General features: G+C 36.2%; 3 protein-coding genes across 12 annotated transcripts; 2 read left to right on the plus strand and 1 right to left on the minus strand.

Annotated features, from left to right (window-relative positions):
* Window positions 1–334: 334 nt before the first annotated feature.
* LOC122398603 (torsin-1A-like) lies at window positions 335–2,143 on the minus strand. Of its 3 annotated transcripts, none has more exons than XM_043398652.1 (4): window positions 1,814–2,143; window positions 1,445–1,696; window positions 1,068–1,333; window positions 335–951 (listed from the first exon to the last, which is right to left on the minus strand). In XM_043398652.1, the coding sequence occupies exons 2-4, from the start codon at window positions 1,629–1,631 to the stop codon at window positions 349–351; spliced, it is 1,056 nt and encodes a 351-aa protein (XP_043254587.1). In that variant the 5' UTR covers window positions 1,632–1,696; window positions 1,814–2,143; the 3' UTR covers window positions 335–348. The 3 variants fall into 3 exon arrangements, with proteins under 3 accessions (XP_043254587.1, XP_043254588.1, XP_043254586.1); XM_043398653.1 differs by having other exon boundaries at window positions 2,042–2,110; XM_043398651.1 differs by having other exon boundaries at window positions 1,445–2,143.
* Window positions 2,144–3,316: 1,173 nt separating this feature from the next.
* On the plus strand, window positions 3,317–7,170 carry LOC122398128. Of its 8 annotated transcripts, none has more exons than XM_043397757.1 (14): window positions 3,317–3,398; window positions 3,548–3,701; window positions 3,816–3,944; window positions 4,063–4,121; window positions 4,269–4,410; window positions 4,494–4,622; window positions 4,741–4,799; window positions 4,947–5,088; window positions 5,172–5,300; window positions 5,419–5,477; window positions 5,621–5,762; window positions 5,846–5,974; window positions 6,058–6,107; window positions 6,614–7,170. In XM_043397757.1, exons 2-14 carry the CDS (start codon window positions 3,558–3,560, stop codon window positions 6,633–6,635), a joined length of 1,335 nt encoding a protein of 444 aa, XP_043253692.1. In that variant the 5' UTR covers window positions 3,317–3,398; window positions 3,548–3,557; the 3' UTR covers window positions 6,636–7,170. The 8 variants fall into 8 exon arrangements, with proteins under 8 accessions (XP_043253692.1, XP_043253685.1, XP_043253689.1 ...); XM_043397750.1 differs by having other exon boundaries at window positions 6,643–7,169; XM_043397754.1 differs by having other exon boundaries at window positions 3,335–3,398; window positions 3,551–3,701; window positions 6,643–7,169.
* A 948-nt stretch (window positions 7,171–8,118) lies between these two features.
* LOC122398190 lies at window positions 8,119–13,751 on the plus strand. Its single transcript, XM_043397857.1, has 5 exons — window positions 8,119–8,690; window positions 9,214–9,444; window positions 9,599–9,748; window positions 10,463–10,682; window positions 11,070–13,751. The coding sequence occupies exons 1-5, from the start codon at window positions 8,469–8,471 to the stop codon at window positions 11,384–11,386; spliced, it is 1,140 nt and encodes a 379-aa protein (XP_043253792.1). The 5' UTR covers window positions 8,119–8,468; the 3' UTR covers window positions 11,387–13,751.
* The last annotated feature ends 1,181 nt before the right edge of the window (window positions 13,752–14,932 follow it).

The raw sequence follows: 14,932 nt of genomic DNA on the forward strand, positions 1-14,932 counted from the left end.
AACGATCCAAGTTGTCTAATCTTGTATATTCAAATCACGTGAAAAAGTTACATTGCCAAATGTATATACTTTTAGACAACTTTTTTCTTTATGACTATTTTAAAGTCAATTGCCAAGCCTCAATTGTATATATTGTAATTCTGTATTGTTAACGATAAAAATTTTAGCTATTTCCTAAATATAAAAATACACAAATATATGAATATCGCTACACGCATTACTGTAACAAATTAATTGTACTATTTTTTTTAACTGTTACGCGTATTTTCTGATTGTGCCAATGAGAATAATCAATAAAATTTAGACCTTATTAAAATGTTAACACAACAAGGTATTCCTTACACAATCCTACAATTCTTGTTTTATTGATATCTTCCTTTGGGCATATATAATAGAAGCTACTTTTTGCTCTAATCTTTTACAACCAGCTGTTGCATAAAGATTATGCGGTGGAGGTCCAAAAATCACATAAGACAATCCTTCCTCCATCATAGCATTAGTAGGAACGGTATCTCTGTTTAAAAAAGCTTTTTTTAAACACTTCTTCACATGTACCTCTTCCAGTGGTAAGAAAGGCACATAATGATCTATAAGGCTAGTATCTATAGTTTCGCTATGATAAAGGCCACCTTTTTCATTAAAGGCTCCAACGCTTATTAAATTCTCAAAATCATGAAGTTTAGTTGTATGCCTGTGTTTCCCTTCTCCCCATAAAGTTAATAAACGTTTTATTATTCGAGAACTGCCGGTATTAGACAAAAATATATAAACTGCTTTCCTTGTGTTTAACGAATTGCCCATTAATTTCCATGATTTGAACCATGTTGTATAATCCAGAAATGGTACAAGAACATTCAATAGACCTTCTGGCATTTTATCCACTTCATCAAATACAAACAATGATCTTTCACATTTTATTAAACTGTTAATAATAGTTTTACGTAATTCTTCCTACAAGACATAAAGTAATATGACAAAAATAATGTAAATTTAAGGAAGTAAAAATAAATCATTATGTACATGCGTTCATTGATTTGAAATTTAAAGGCTGCTTGATAATTATGTACCTTGTAATGCTCTAGATCTCTTTCCAAAGGAAAATCATTACGACCATTGAAAAGATGATAAAACTGACTACGATCCCCATTTTTATAAAAGGACTTAGCAATCATTTGAGTCACGTAAGTTTTACCAGTTCCTGGAGGGCCATGAAAACTCATAGCTAAAGCTTTTGGAGGATTAGATGAACTTAGGTGGCCACGTAAGGCATTTACAACTATATGACGAGCAATTTCTTGCCCATATAATTCTTTGCTAAGAATATCATCTAACTCTACAAAAAAGATATATATGTAGAATTAATGTAGTTAATTATGCACATATACAAAGAGTATTTTCAATAAATGTATCTACAATGTGACATTTTTCTTGTTAACATACTTACTATTCATATCAGGAGAAACATATTCATCGGAACAACATTCCATAAATCGACACGGTACATACGAAATTACAGTATAAAATTTAGAAACAATAGTTTTTAACGTTTCTGACGAGAATAATTCACATTTTACACAATTCGTTTGAAAACTAACAAGGATCCCGAACCACAAGAAACCGCCAAAATTCATTTTCTATTATTTGATTATCGTAAAAGAACTGTATTTGATAAAACTGAGACATCAGTTGCCAAAATCTGAAATCAAACGTCGACAACTCTGTACTGCAGTACGAATTTATGAAAAAGAACATTCAATTATATTCATTTCATAATATAAAGCTATCGTATTCAATTTAAACACCAATAATCAACCTGCATCAATCTTAGATATACACGTAAATTGAGCTTTCTTATTGGTCTGCTTTTGAAATGTATAATTCTTAACTATCAATTCGAAAATATATAAAATAATCACAAATATATAGCTAATTTATATATTTAATATGTATAACTTTAAGTAAATCGTCTTGCCGCATTTACAAAAATTGAATTTTACTATTAATCAAGATCAATCGCAACAGTGAAATAAATTTCGTCTACTTTAAGAGATTCCAGATATTATTACGAGAAACCATATTAGTGGCGAATATTACTATTATAAATGCGCGTAACATTCGCACCATTTACTAATCGATTCGCTAATTTCAGTCTGTAGCACTGTGGCCAGATCGGGCATAATTGAGTGCATCGACGTCGACGTTAGTAACGACGAACTTCCTTAGCGTTTAACGGAGTGGCGGGGAAAGTCGACATAAATGAAAAATTGACACGTAAATACACGTTTCAAGACCCCCTGATCATGTTTGACATAAAACAATACTTTGGAAATAAATCGTTTGAATATAGTTTATCAAGTAAGACTTTCGAAATTATTTTCTAATTGTTCTATTATTTCAAATAATAATTTTTTGATTTTATAGCAAAGAATGTTTATTTAATATCAATTCAATAAATTCAATTTGTATTTGTATATTTTTCGCCTATATAGGTAAATATACCATGTTCAGTTTTATTGCATAAGTTGTTCCATAACAGAGATGTAAAGTCTCTGAGTTGTTAAATATAAAAGTTGTTCAGTTTAGTTGTTCCCACAAATGAGATTTTCTTGGTCTTTAAAAAGACCGGTTTGTCCCTTGGCCGCTGCTCGTGAACCATCTTCTTGGCCATCTTCGATTTTGATCGAATGGAAATCTTCAATTAAATTCTTCATCTCGATACGGTCCGTCTTGCTTGGCGGTTGGGGGATAACTACCCCGCGAGGGCCACAGGGGTCTCTTATAAACTTTGTTAAGCAAGTGTCGCCCCCAGCGGACTGGTTGCTGATTGGCGGGCGATTTCTTTATCCGACTGCATAAAAGTGACCACAGCTGACCAACTCTTTTCAGTACTCCTGGAACCGTCAGGGGTACTGTCACGCGTATTTTCTTTGGTATACACATAACTAATATTAATATAACTAATCTTCTTCACCAAAATACGCGTTGTTTGCATTTTGAAACATTAAAAGTTATAATGTTTTAAAGATACAGAAATGTTCGCTTGAAATTTCATACGTATGTGCCTATACATATAACTCGATACGTAAAAATAGGCCTGGGCAGTCGAGATTCGAAATTGTATGCTGCGAAGACGGACTTCAGCTGTTCGAGATCAAGAAGGAAAAGGTCTTATTCACGTTCTTTATCGATTTTTCAAAGTTGCGTGAAGCGCTGACCACGCGTAACATGTGGCTCGTGCGGTAGGATATGTCGACTTTCCCCACCACTCCGTTAAACGCTAAGGAAGTTCGTCGTTACTAACGTCGACGTCGATGCACTCAATTATGCCCGATCTGGCCACACTGGTCTGTGCTGTAGTTGCAGATAGCCGATAAGATATTGAACAAAGTTTTGTGAATGTTAGTACTTTCTGATTGAAGGTCAATTGAACTAACGCGAAACTAGCACAAATAATAGACGATCGTTTGTACTTAATACTTTATTCATTTCTTTCAGTAGTATCTACATAATATTCGAATGCTTTTTACAAACTATTATCTTTTTTAAGAAGAAAAAATATGGCGTCCGAGAACACTTCTACTGACACCACTTCTACCAAATTCTACACGAAGGCAGAAGTTGCTGAGCACACAAATAGCAGTAGTAGTCCGTGGATAGTTATTGACAATAATGTTTACGATGTAACTTCATTTTTAAAAGAGGTAGAATATTATTATCATTTTATAACTAATATCTTGTACTTAGTATATCTTAACCAAGTTATTTTGTTGATTAAAAGTTGTATGAAAATGATCGTTTTTGTATCTGAATTTAAGCATCCAGATAGGAAAGAAATTCGTTTGCATCGTACTGGTCGTGATAGTACAGAAGCTTTTGAAGATATTGGGCTGTACAGCGATGACAGGCTAATGTTGGTCCAATATAAAATCGGAGAAATTGTCAAGGTAGGTGTAAAATTTAATACTAATCATTTGTAAATAATGCTTGTTACAATGATTATGGTATTATCTATGAAAAGGAAATGTTAGTTTTCACAAAATATAAATTATTTGCCCATCTTAGGAAGCAGAACCAGAAAAAATCACAGAATCAGATGCAATGTCCAAAGAAAATAATGCTAAGTAAATATGCTTCTTTTAAAATTATTTTTTATATTGATTAATGACTTTTAAGACAAGTCACGATAAATAACTTAACGTAACAAAATAAACAAGTTATACAGATAATATTTGAGTACTTTCTTAAAAACTATCATTTGTTTTGAGAAGAAAAAACATGGAGTCTGAGAGCACTGCTACCGATACTACCAAATTCTACACGACTGCAGAAGTTGCTGAGCACACAGATACCAGTAGTTTGTGGATTATCATTAACAATAGTGTTTACGATTTAACAACGTTTTTAGACAAGGTAGATATCATTATCTGTTTATAACTAATATCTTGTACTTAGTCTATTTTAGCTAACATGGTTGTTCTTGTATCTGAACTTAGCATCCAGGTGGGCCAGCAATTCTTGTGGACCATGCTGGTCGTGATAGTACAGAAGCTTTTGAAGATATCGGGCACTCCAGCGATGCCAGGTTAATGATGGTCCAATATAAAATCGGAGAAATTGTCAAGGTAGGTGTAAAATTTAATACTAATCATTTGTAAATAATGCTTGTTACAATGATTATGGTATTATCTATGAAAAGGAAATGTTAGTTTTCACAAAATATAAATTATTTGCCCATCTTAGGAAGCAGAACCAGAAAAAACCACAGAATCAGATGCAATGTCCAAAGAAAATAATGCTAAGTAAATATGCTTCTTTTAAAATTATTTTTTATATTGATTAATGACTTTTAAGACAAGTCACGATAAATAACTTAACGTAACAAAATAAACAAGTTATACAGATAATATTTGAGTACTTTCTTAAAAACTATCATTTGTTTCGAGAAGAAAAAACATGGAGTCTGAGAGCACTGCTACCGATACTACCAAATTCTACACGACTGCAGAAGTTGCTGAGCACACAGATACCAGTAGTTTGTGGATTATCATTAACAATAGTGTTTACGATTTAACAACGTTTTTAGACAAGGTAGATATCATTATCTGTTTATAACTAATATATTGTACTTAGTCTATTTTAGCTAACATGGTTGTTCTTGTATCTGAACTTAGCATCCAGGTGGGCCAGCAATTCTTGTGGACCATGCTGGTCGTGATAGTACAGAAGCTTTTGAAGATATTGGGCACTCCAGCGATGCCAGGTTAATGATGGTCCAATATAAAATCGGAGAAATTGTCAAGGTAGGTGTAAAATTTAATACTAATCATTTGTAAATAATGCTTGTTACAATGATTATGGTATTATCTATGAAAAGGAAATGTTAGTTTTCACAAAATATAAATTATTTGCCCATGTTAGGAAGCAGAACCAGAAAAAACCACAGAATCAGATGCAATGTCCAAAGAAAATAATGCTAAGTAAATATGCTTTTAAAATTATTTTTTATATTGATTAATGAGTTTTAAGACAAGTCACGATAAATAACTTAACGTAACAAAATAAACAAGTTATACAGATAATATTTGAGTACTTCGTAAAAACTATCATTTGTTTTGAGAAGAAAAAACATGGAGTCTGAGAGCACTGCTACCGATACTACCAAATTCTACACGACTGCAGAAGTTGCTGAGCACACAGATACCAGTAGTTTGTGGATTATCATTAACAATAGTGTTTACGATTTAACTACGTTTTTAGACAAGGTAGATATCATTATCTGTTTATAACTAATATCTTGTACTTAGTCTATTTTAGCTAACATAGTCGTTCTTGTATCTGAACTTAGCATCCAGGTGGGCCAGCAATTCTTGTGGACCAAGCTGGCCGTGATAGTACAGAAGCTTTTGAAGATATCGGACACTCCAGCGATGCCAGACTAATGATGGTCCCATACAAAATAGGAGAAATTCTCAAAGTAATTATTAATAATGATTATGATATTACCTATGAAAAGGAAATGTTAGTCTTTACAAAATAGAAATTATTTATTCATTTTAGGAAGATGAACCAGAGAAAACTGCCAAATCAGATGAAGAAAATAATTCTAGGTAAATATGTTTCTTTTATAAATTATTTTTTATGTTGACTAATGTTGTTGTTTGAGTATAACGTGAGGCTTTTAAATCAAGTCACAATAAATAACTTATTTAGTTTTAAGGATAGAAAAAATTTGTTTGATTTTCATGTCACCCATGAAATTCATCATTTATCTGAAACATTTTTTCTATTGTAAAAAGTAAACAAGTTACCCAGATGACCTGTTTTAAATGCTTCATCTTGTATATTATTGATAAATTTAGACGTTACAAGTACATCATAATCTGTATCCATATCGTATTCATCATTTCACATTTTCATGTTACTATTTATTGGATAGCACAATTGAAGGTGTAACTTTTGTCTATTACAAAAACATGCTTATTATAATTACAACAATATGCTTATGTGTTTTGTATTTGTACATAGCAGCAAGGTGTACCATATTTGTGAGTTAAGTTTGTGCTATCCAGAACTGTGACATTATAAAAATGTAAAATATGTAATATGTAAATAGTCGATGCTGCATCGTGTTGTGATGATTAGCAATTGCAGTGGTTCTTGGAGGTCGTGGCTGATTCCTATTGCCCTTGGAATTCTGGCGACTCTTGTCTACCGTTATTTTATCAAAGCACACTGAATCATTCCTAATATATACATTTTTTGTAATTTGTATTATACATAAACAATTGTTATCAGTGATTAATAGAAGAATATTATGTATATGCACATTATTACAATATTTTTACGACATAAAATTGCACATACAAACTGGCCTATCATAAGGAAAACATATGACATGAAAGTTCATTTATTATTATGAAACTAAACAAATTTATGTATAAATAAATACATACATACAGATTCATGTACATGTAGTATGCCAATAATATACACAATATATTCATTATGAATATAAGAATAAATCAATTTAACTTATATCATTGCATTGGTCTTCTTTGGGAACAAAGGAACAGAGTTTACTCTTACATTCGGTAAAGAAAAATGAACACATAAATGATGCACACATTACAAAATATTAATTGAAAAACTGTAATAATGATTTAAATAGTAAATGAACATACACTGAAAAAGTGGGAAATTTTTACTTTTTCAACGTATCGCAGATAATTGCATTTTACAGATGAAATCTATTGAATATTTATTGTAAATTTATGTTTATAATAAAAATAAACTACTTTTTGTTATGTTTGATGTGTTGTACACAATAATTTGCACATAACGCACCTATTAATGCGGGAAGAAACCAAACTTCCAATCCATTTTTCTATCCGCCGTTTGTCGAGTCCTAAGATCCTATTACTATTTTAGTATCACGTACAGCGAGGAATATTTTTAATTCCATATTCTCTAGCTAGTTCCACGTAGCAGTTGAAACGGTTCCAAAAATAACTGTTTCAAACTGTTATATATCGGTTTTAAATTAAAACAGTTGTAAGAACTAAAAAAATGTTGTAACTATTACAGATATATCGGTTCTAGTCTATATTGATTTCGACTACGGTTCTTTATATAATATCGGTTCTATAACTGTTATTTTTCAGTTCTATCTATATACATTCTTATATCGATTTCAATATCCCTTAATTTTTATTGAATCCGTGAAAATATTAACACATTGTCGGGAGTCAAGAGTTTGATAACAACGACAAAAATATTATAGCACTTATAAGAGTTGAAATCGAATCTATAACAGTTATAATATTTTTTCAGTTCTCATAAACGATCAATTTTGTGAGTGAGCTAATCAAATGCAGCGAACTGCAGCGGGTTGACGATGGTGCAACGCGCATATGCGTGTGCCGTATTTTGACTCTACCCGTGAGTCCAGAAGCTGTTTTCTCAGAAACCAATGAAGATGTCGGCTTCATTTTTTTTTCAGAATCAAACAAAAAATGGTTCAAGTAAATATTCAGTTTGATAAGAGCTAAACGAATAACAGAAAACTAATGCCATATTTCATTTTAAAAAATCTAGGGGACCCTATCTTCTGCCTGACAATCGCCTTGAAAGAATTTGTTACGCCCCGATTGCTACATTTCTGGGTGCACCACTGGTCGCACATAGGAGTACACGGACCAGGAAATGCACAGCAGCAAACGGATTCAAGATACGCGCAAGTGCATAGGCGGTCGAACACGCGTCGACGCGGATCCAACCCTCTACAGAGTATAGAAATGATAGAGAGAGGCCGATAGATGAGGGTGTATCGAGGTAGCCGAAGGTGGTGGCTCGGTAGTCGACTCTAGACAGCCGGTAGTTGCGGTCAACTGCGGTGAATCTAGTACATTAAAAAATTACGGATAATTGCGGTCGGTTGCAAAAGATCGTGTAGCGAGCTCCTCTCAGCAATGGAGTTGCGCGAAGTGAATCGCATATTCGACAATGCGGAAGAGACCACGGAACTTCTACCGCCGTCCCATCGCGATAACGCGGAAGTGGAAAGTTACTTCATCGAGTATGCTATTCAGAAGGAAATGATAAATCGTAATCGATGCCCCGCCAGTCGTCGTTTGCTTAGCCAAACCGCGCACTTGGCGGATTTCAATCTTGCCAATGGTAATAATCAAAAGGTGGTGTATCGCGTCCATCCCTTCCACCTAACCCTTTCTATGATCTTCACGCGTAATGCTAACAGACCGAATAAAACGCATCGAATCTGGCCAATTTCACCGATGCACCTAATACGACGATTCGTTAATCTGGTTTGGAATCGACACGAAACTTGCGTTGCATTGCCGAACGGAGAGACAGAGTAAAACGCTACACTTATCGTCGTTTTCGGTAACCCGTTTATTCTCCGTAAAAACGAGTCAATTTTCGCTTCGAATCGTGTTCGATCTGTACGTTCTTTAAAATCGCGTCTTGCGAAGCCGCATTGAAATCGAACGATATTTCTACCTCGCACGTAAATGTTCGCGCAATCTGTCTTTAAATCGTGTGAAATGCATCCGGCGTGCGACGTGCAGAAATTACACGCTGCTATCTCTCCGCGCGTTTGGATCGGCGGGACTGATGACGATCTGAAAAAAAAAAAAAAAAAAACAGAAATGAAAAATTCTTAAACCAACGATGTTTGCTTTTTTTGCATTTTAGGATTCGCCATGCGTTGGTATCAGTATGATACATACTTCGAACGCAAATTGGCCTCCTTCTAGAAAGAGAGAAGAGGCGAAAGCATTGGAAAACCTTCGAAAAAGAGTGGAACAATCGAAATTGTATAAAGCGAATCGAATTTCAGATACCTGCGGATCGACCTCTGCCTCTATGGTCTTGAATAACGATCGAGCCGAGCGGCTCGATAATCGGCCGAAGCTCTTAAAAAAGGTGAGAGAACGAAACCGTGGACGATGATCTAGGTCCCCGATGCGTAGGACGATGTTCGAGGACGAAACGCGGGTGCCTAGATGTTTAGCTGCTTATTAAAGAAACGGTACGTTTTTACTGGTCCTGCTCTATTTTTTGTACCGATACCACGTAGATCCTGAGTAACAGACCGATGAGTATCGCGCATGACAGTAACGATCTGGAGACTGACTGGCGGGACAGCGAATTTATTACCGAATGTTTGTGCTGGCATAATGTGTATCGACAGAGGCACAACGCGCCCCCGTTAACAATGTCCCCGCAAGTAAGTATAACAGCATTTTCAAAAACTATAAAATCCTACACGTGTACAGTGCGTGGGACAAATTGTATCGTGGAGCAAGTCGAGACATACTCCGACGCAGACACGAATATTCGAATGATTTTTTTTAATCGATATTATAGATAGATATGCAACCGATATAAGTACAATATCGTATGAAAAAGAATCCTGATTTTTGCATAAAATTTTATAACGCAACGCGAATCATAATTCCAGAGCCCAATATGGATCACTGCAGGTTGACCGTGAACTGTTGACATCTTGCACTCAAGGGTACTGCCGTTTTCGTTCCCTACAGTTTTCACGAAATCGTTATATTTGTTCCATGCATTATACCTATCATTGCAACGTGCATACATATACATAATGCGAATGCATAGCGCGCGTACGGAGCTACGGATAAAATACTTTGTACGCGGTATGCTCGATAACAGACGATACAAACGGCAATATAATACCTAATGAACTTTCAACGTCAGTTATTTCGGAAACAAAGCCTCGCGCGATAAAACTTTGTTCTATATTTTCGATTCATTTCACGCCTGTAGCAGCTTGACATTTAGAAACTTTCGAGACAGTAACCGATCGTAACTATTCGATGATACGATTTCAATGAAATTCATGGCCGCTAGTATCGAAATTGCAGGAATTAAATATGTATCACCTGCGTTAATCGATTTTCATCTGTATTTACAGTTATGCGAGTATGCACAAACATGGGCCAATCACTTAGCGCATACGAACACATTCTACTACAGAAACGATCGAGAAGTAGGGCAAAATCTTTATTGTCGGCCCGGAGGTGCAGTTCCTACCGATGTAACTGGACAAGACGTCGCGTCGTATTGGTATTCGGCGGTGAAACAGTACGATTTTTTAAAAGAACCGGATATCCTTCATGCCAACGTGAACGCAGGTATCCGACCGGCGGCACTGTAAAAGAAAGATATACGAAATGTGCACGTTTTTATCTCACCCCGACGTTTCATCCCCTGGAGAATCAATGCTAGAACCGTTATAGAACCGAAAAATAATTATAGAGTCGGCACAGAACTGCCACGGTTAAAGAACCAATATTGGAATCGTAACGGGAATCGATATGCTCAGTTTTTTCGGTTCTCTATTTTAGTTATTCCCAGGGGTGAATCCGTCACGAAGATAATGAAGCTTCAGTTTCGGGTCCTTGCATAGAAAGGGCATCCTAAAACTTTTTATTTATTAATTTTTGTTGATTCAACAAAAGAAACTTTTCTTTTAAAACACCCTGCATAACAGTTCTTACCTAATGCACTTCCCGTTGTAGGTCACTTCACGCAACTAATTTGGGCGAGCAGTCGTTACTTCGGGGTTGGAAAAGCTCGCAGCAGAAGCGGAAAAATAATCGTGGTGGCCAATTATCGGCCGGTAGGTAATATATCTGGACATTTTCAGAGTAACGTGTTACCACCCTTGCCGGAAAATCTGAATATGACTTTGTCGCCGCCGTCTCAGTCGTCTCAGAAAATCTTCCGCGACAATTACGTTGCGTCTGACTCGCCGCCGCCAGCGTCGCCCTCCGCGCCGCTTTCGGATACCGCATCGACGGACAGCGATCGTTCTTCCATCGGTTCCGCGCAATAATACAGACGACCGAATTGCCTCTTCTGCGTTTGCACGCGCGGATGGGACGGACGTTGATCGATATCAATCAGTACGTTTGCACCGTTCAAATTTATTCTAAAGTTCGAACGTCGACGTCCCTTTAAGAACGTTCACTCTTGCCCTGTAAAAGAAACTGATCGGTTACGCGAACCGAGTTGAGAGCTTTGAATCGAAACATCTCGAGAACAATCATTTTTAACGAAATTGTTAAACGCGACAGTTTTAAGGGGGAACTATACCAAAGTTAAACCAAAGTTGAACTCTTTCAAAGTTATTCGAGCTTGAACGTTTTAACTTTGGCGTAAATTCGGGCCGTGCGAACGTAGTCAATATTACCGTCTTCCTCGCATCCAGCCACCTGTTTTTCATCCCGAATTTCCTCACCTTCTCTCTACCCCCACCTTTCCTTGTGCGTACATTAACATATTCGAAACCGATGACTTACTCTATAAATGGTGCAACATCATGCACGATTAGCCGATGACGCATCACGTTAGTCAGATAAGCGAGTATGTCGGTTTTGAATGTGTTGATCGAGAATACGTAAACTTCACTGAATATGGCTACGAAAACCAGGCCTAAGGGGGGAATCTAATTTTCGTGAGGATTCGAAGAACTGAGAGAAAGAAATACGCTTACAAAGTATACATAAATACATATACATAAATATAAATATATACGGGTGAATAAGTATATATAATCGTTTCTTCGTATATATGTATATTTATTACTTGTTTAATCGAGCGACGTGAGAACGTGGGAAAGGAAGAGAGAGAACCTTGAAAATCTCGATTTAAAACTCGCGTGCAAATATCGTAGAGCAGGCATTATGCGTTGCGTGGGTCCTAATACTTTTTTATCGATAATTCTCACGCGTAACGCGCGTATTCTAAAAGACCTCGATTCGTGACAAATAAAGTGTGATAAAAATCGCTAAGAACGATTAACGCGGACGTTACAGTTTTACACACGTTGTGTACGAACCGCGAAAAGTTCAGAATGTGTTGTAAGTCGCGCAAGCAATGAACGAAAATGTTTTCCTTGACCAACGACGAATGCAGTCGTCGAGGAAAGAAATCAGAAATCTTTGTACTTGCGTGTATTATTCGCTTTTAATGATTTGTGTAAGGACGGGAGATTAAAAGACCAGTCCTGGATCGAGGGGAATGCGGACAGTGTCGAGTAATGTTTGCTTAATCACAAGCCTTCGGAGTTGACTGAAACATCTGACCCAATTCGTCTCGCAATTCCTTTCATGACTAACTTTTCAATCTCCCGTCTATACGTAGTAGTGAACTGCGTGTCGAAAAGAGTACAAACTGCATGCAGTAATAGTCAAGTTCCATGTAATACTGCATACACGCGAGTAGTCTTCTCTCGAAGCAAAAATGTTTTATTCAGGCATCGATCTTTTCCCGTCACAGTAATATTATGCAATTGTATGTTTGTATACGCGTGTTGCAGTGCTCTAAAAATTCCTGATACTTTTATACGCCTTTGCGTTTTTGGAGCTTTCACTTTCAAACACATATCGTGCGTTTGAATAAACGTTAGTGTTGCTGTTTCGGGCAAAGATCGATCAATCTTTTCGTTGAAAAAATCAGTATATTGCTTTGAAACCTCGAATAGAACGGGCGCTGGAAAGAGATCACAAATATTTTCGTACGATCCAGCTGTTTGATCCGATGTTTTAATAATGCCCAGATTTGGCTACTGATAGTTAGTCAGGTTTTCCAAATGCGTCGGTGAATACAATTTGTCAAAGTACTTCCACTCTTTCCACGTCCGGCGTGAAACGTCGTTTGCTACGTTTTATGCTTAAATAGTGTTAACACAAATACGTAACGAACCGCTCAAAATTTGATACAATTTATCGCGAGAATGTTTGTTTTCTTGCTTCGTAGTTTAAAAGTAACGCAAATAAGGTCGTCATTATTTGTCGCGCTTCTACGATGAAATTAACGTCGACGTCTCATCCTTTCAAGATGAGATCAACTCGATCGCGATCGAATTTGGTGATTCGAATACGAAGAACGGTATGCTATCTTACGAGATGGGTAAAAGATAGGCTTTAAGAACTTCCAATCGAACGGCTTAACGAGTATACTAACAACGAGTGCAATCAAACGAAAATAAGTAAAATGGTCGCTAGGCGAGTCTAGCGTCTTCCGATCGTTGTACCTCTAAATATACTGCCAGTAATCGGATTTTGGTGAGCGGACATTCGTCCGTCGGTCAGAGATTCTCTACTTGTTGTTGGTTGTATTGTTCTTTTACATGTAATTATATAGGTGTATGTTCTGTAAGTCTTCCGAACTCCGATACGATTCCATAATCGCAAAGAAGTCTGACAAAAATGTTAAAAAGTGTTAAATTCATCGTTCGCTTAACTCTTAGCGGCGCAAAAATTTGAATCTCTTGCAAGGTGATAAAATAAGTAATGATCGATGTTATCTGCAGTACTCGAATGGACATTTTTTAGGTGGCCACCGGAGATGAGCAAAATTCTTATCTAGTGATAAACAAGTGTTAATCCGTTACTCGTTAACTAATAATTAAAATTTCAATTATATAACGAAATACTCCGCAATGAACAAATACAAATTTCACTGTTAAATTGCTCTACGTTAGTCTTTATGGTTAAAGGAAAAATTTTGCCCATTTCTATGAGTCGCACAAAACTAGCCACCGTGTTGTAAAGAGTTATGCTAGGTCTACGCATTCGGTATTTGCAGTATGCCGAATGCGTAGAGTCAGCATCAGACTAAATTCGAATCGCCGATAATAAACAACGAGATGAGAAATTATTGTCGACGTGTGCGTGAAAGTATTCAAATTGCGTGAAACATTATTATTTCATAATCAAAGTGGCTACGATCTCGATAGGTAGAGCGCGTGAATGAAAGAAAATTTTTTACCAAATAAATACTAGACTCGCACGAGTTACTTGACCGACGATGACGATGTTCGGCAACGACGATGGCCTCTAAATGGAAAACAAATATTTTCTACGTTTTTCTTGTAATTAAATATATTGGCGAAAAGGTACGACTTTTATGGATCGAATCGATATAAATTCGTGCGTGCTTGAACGGAGACTATCGTTTGTTATTTATCGTACGCGATAAACAATATTGTTAACTCGAGGGATACTCGGCGAAATCGTACGAATATAACGTACACAGCTGTGCCCTTACGACAGCGTTATCGCGTTATCGTTACAACGCGAAATGCATTTGTTATACGAATATAATTTGTTATTTATCGATGTAGTTCTGTAAACACGATGTTACTACTGCAATCGAAAAAATTGTTCGAATTTAGGCTGACCGCTTCTTTGTATGTATGTGTATATATATATACTCGTTGTATATTATATACTTGAGTATACGAGAAGAACAAACGTAATACTCTGTTTATGGGAGTAATGCTGGCAAACGGAAGAAAACCCTCGAGTTTTTCGACGGTGCTTTAATAATTATGATGGTAACGGCGAAGCCATCCGGAAGTATGTACTGCGTTGTT

Source organism: Colletes gigas, unplaced genomic scaffold (assembly GCF_013123115.1).
Source record: "Colletes gigas isolate AHSC1104 unplaced genomic scaffold, ASM1312311v1 Colletes_gigas_Sc00011, whole genome shotgun sequence".
Taxonomy (NCBI): Eukaryota; Metazoa; Arthropoda; class Insecta; order Hymenoptera; family Colletidae; genus Colletes; species Colletes gigas.

What these genes read in the sequence shown, in the direction of transcription:
- LOC122398603 (XM_043398652.1), bottom strand. Translation starts at nt 1,631, where the DNA reads ATGAATTTTGGCGGTTTCTTGTGGTTCGGGATCCTTGTTAGTTTTCAA. An exon ending in TGTTTCTCCTGATATGAATA is followed by an intron (nt 1,334 to 1,444) that starts GTAAGTATGTTA and finishes TCTTTTTTGTAG; the next exon opens with AGTTAGATGATATTCTTAGC. An exon ending in GAGATCTAGAGCATTACAAG is followed by an intron (nt 952 to 1,067) that starts GTACATAATTAT and finishes TATGTCTTGTAG; the next exon opens with GAAGAATTACGTAAAACTAT.
- LOC122398128 (XM_043397750.1), top strand. Translation starts at nt 3,558, where the DNA reads ATGGCGTCCGAGAACACTTCTACTGACACCACTTCTACCAAATTCTAC. An exon ending in TCCAAAGAAAATAATGCTAA is followed by an intron (nt 4,800 to 4,946) that starts GTAAATATGCTT and finishes TGTTTCGAGAAG; the next exon opens with AAAAAACATGGAGTCTGAGA. An exon ending in TAACAACGTTTTTAGACAAG is followed by an intron (nt 5,089 to 5,171) that starts GTAGATATCATT and finishes ATCTGAACTTAG; the next exon opens with CATCCAGGTGGGCCAGCAAT.
- LOC122398190 (XM_043397857.1), top strand. Translation starts at nt 8,469, where the DNA reads ATGGAGTTGCGCGAAGTGAATCGCATATTCGACAATGCGGAAGAGACC. An exon ending in CCAATGGTAATAATCAAAAG is followed by an intron (nt 8,691 to 9,213) that starts GTGGTGTATCGC and finishes TTTGCATTTTAG; the next exon opens with GATTCGCCATGCGTTGGTAT. An exon ending in TCATGCCAACGTGAACGCAG is followed by an intron (nt 10,683 to 11,069) that starts GTATCCGACCGG and finishes TTCCCGTTGTAG; the next exon opens with GTCACTTCACGCAACTAATT.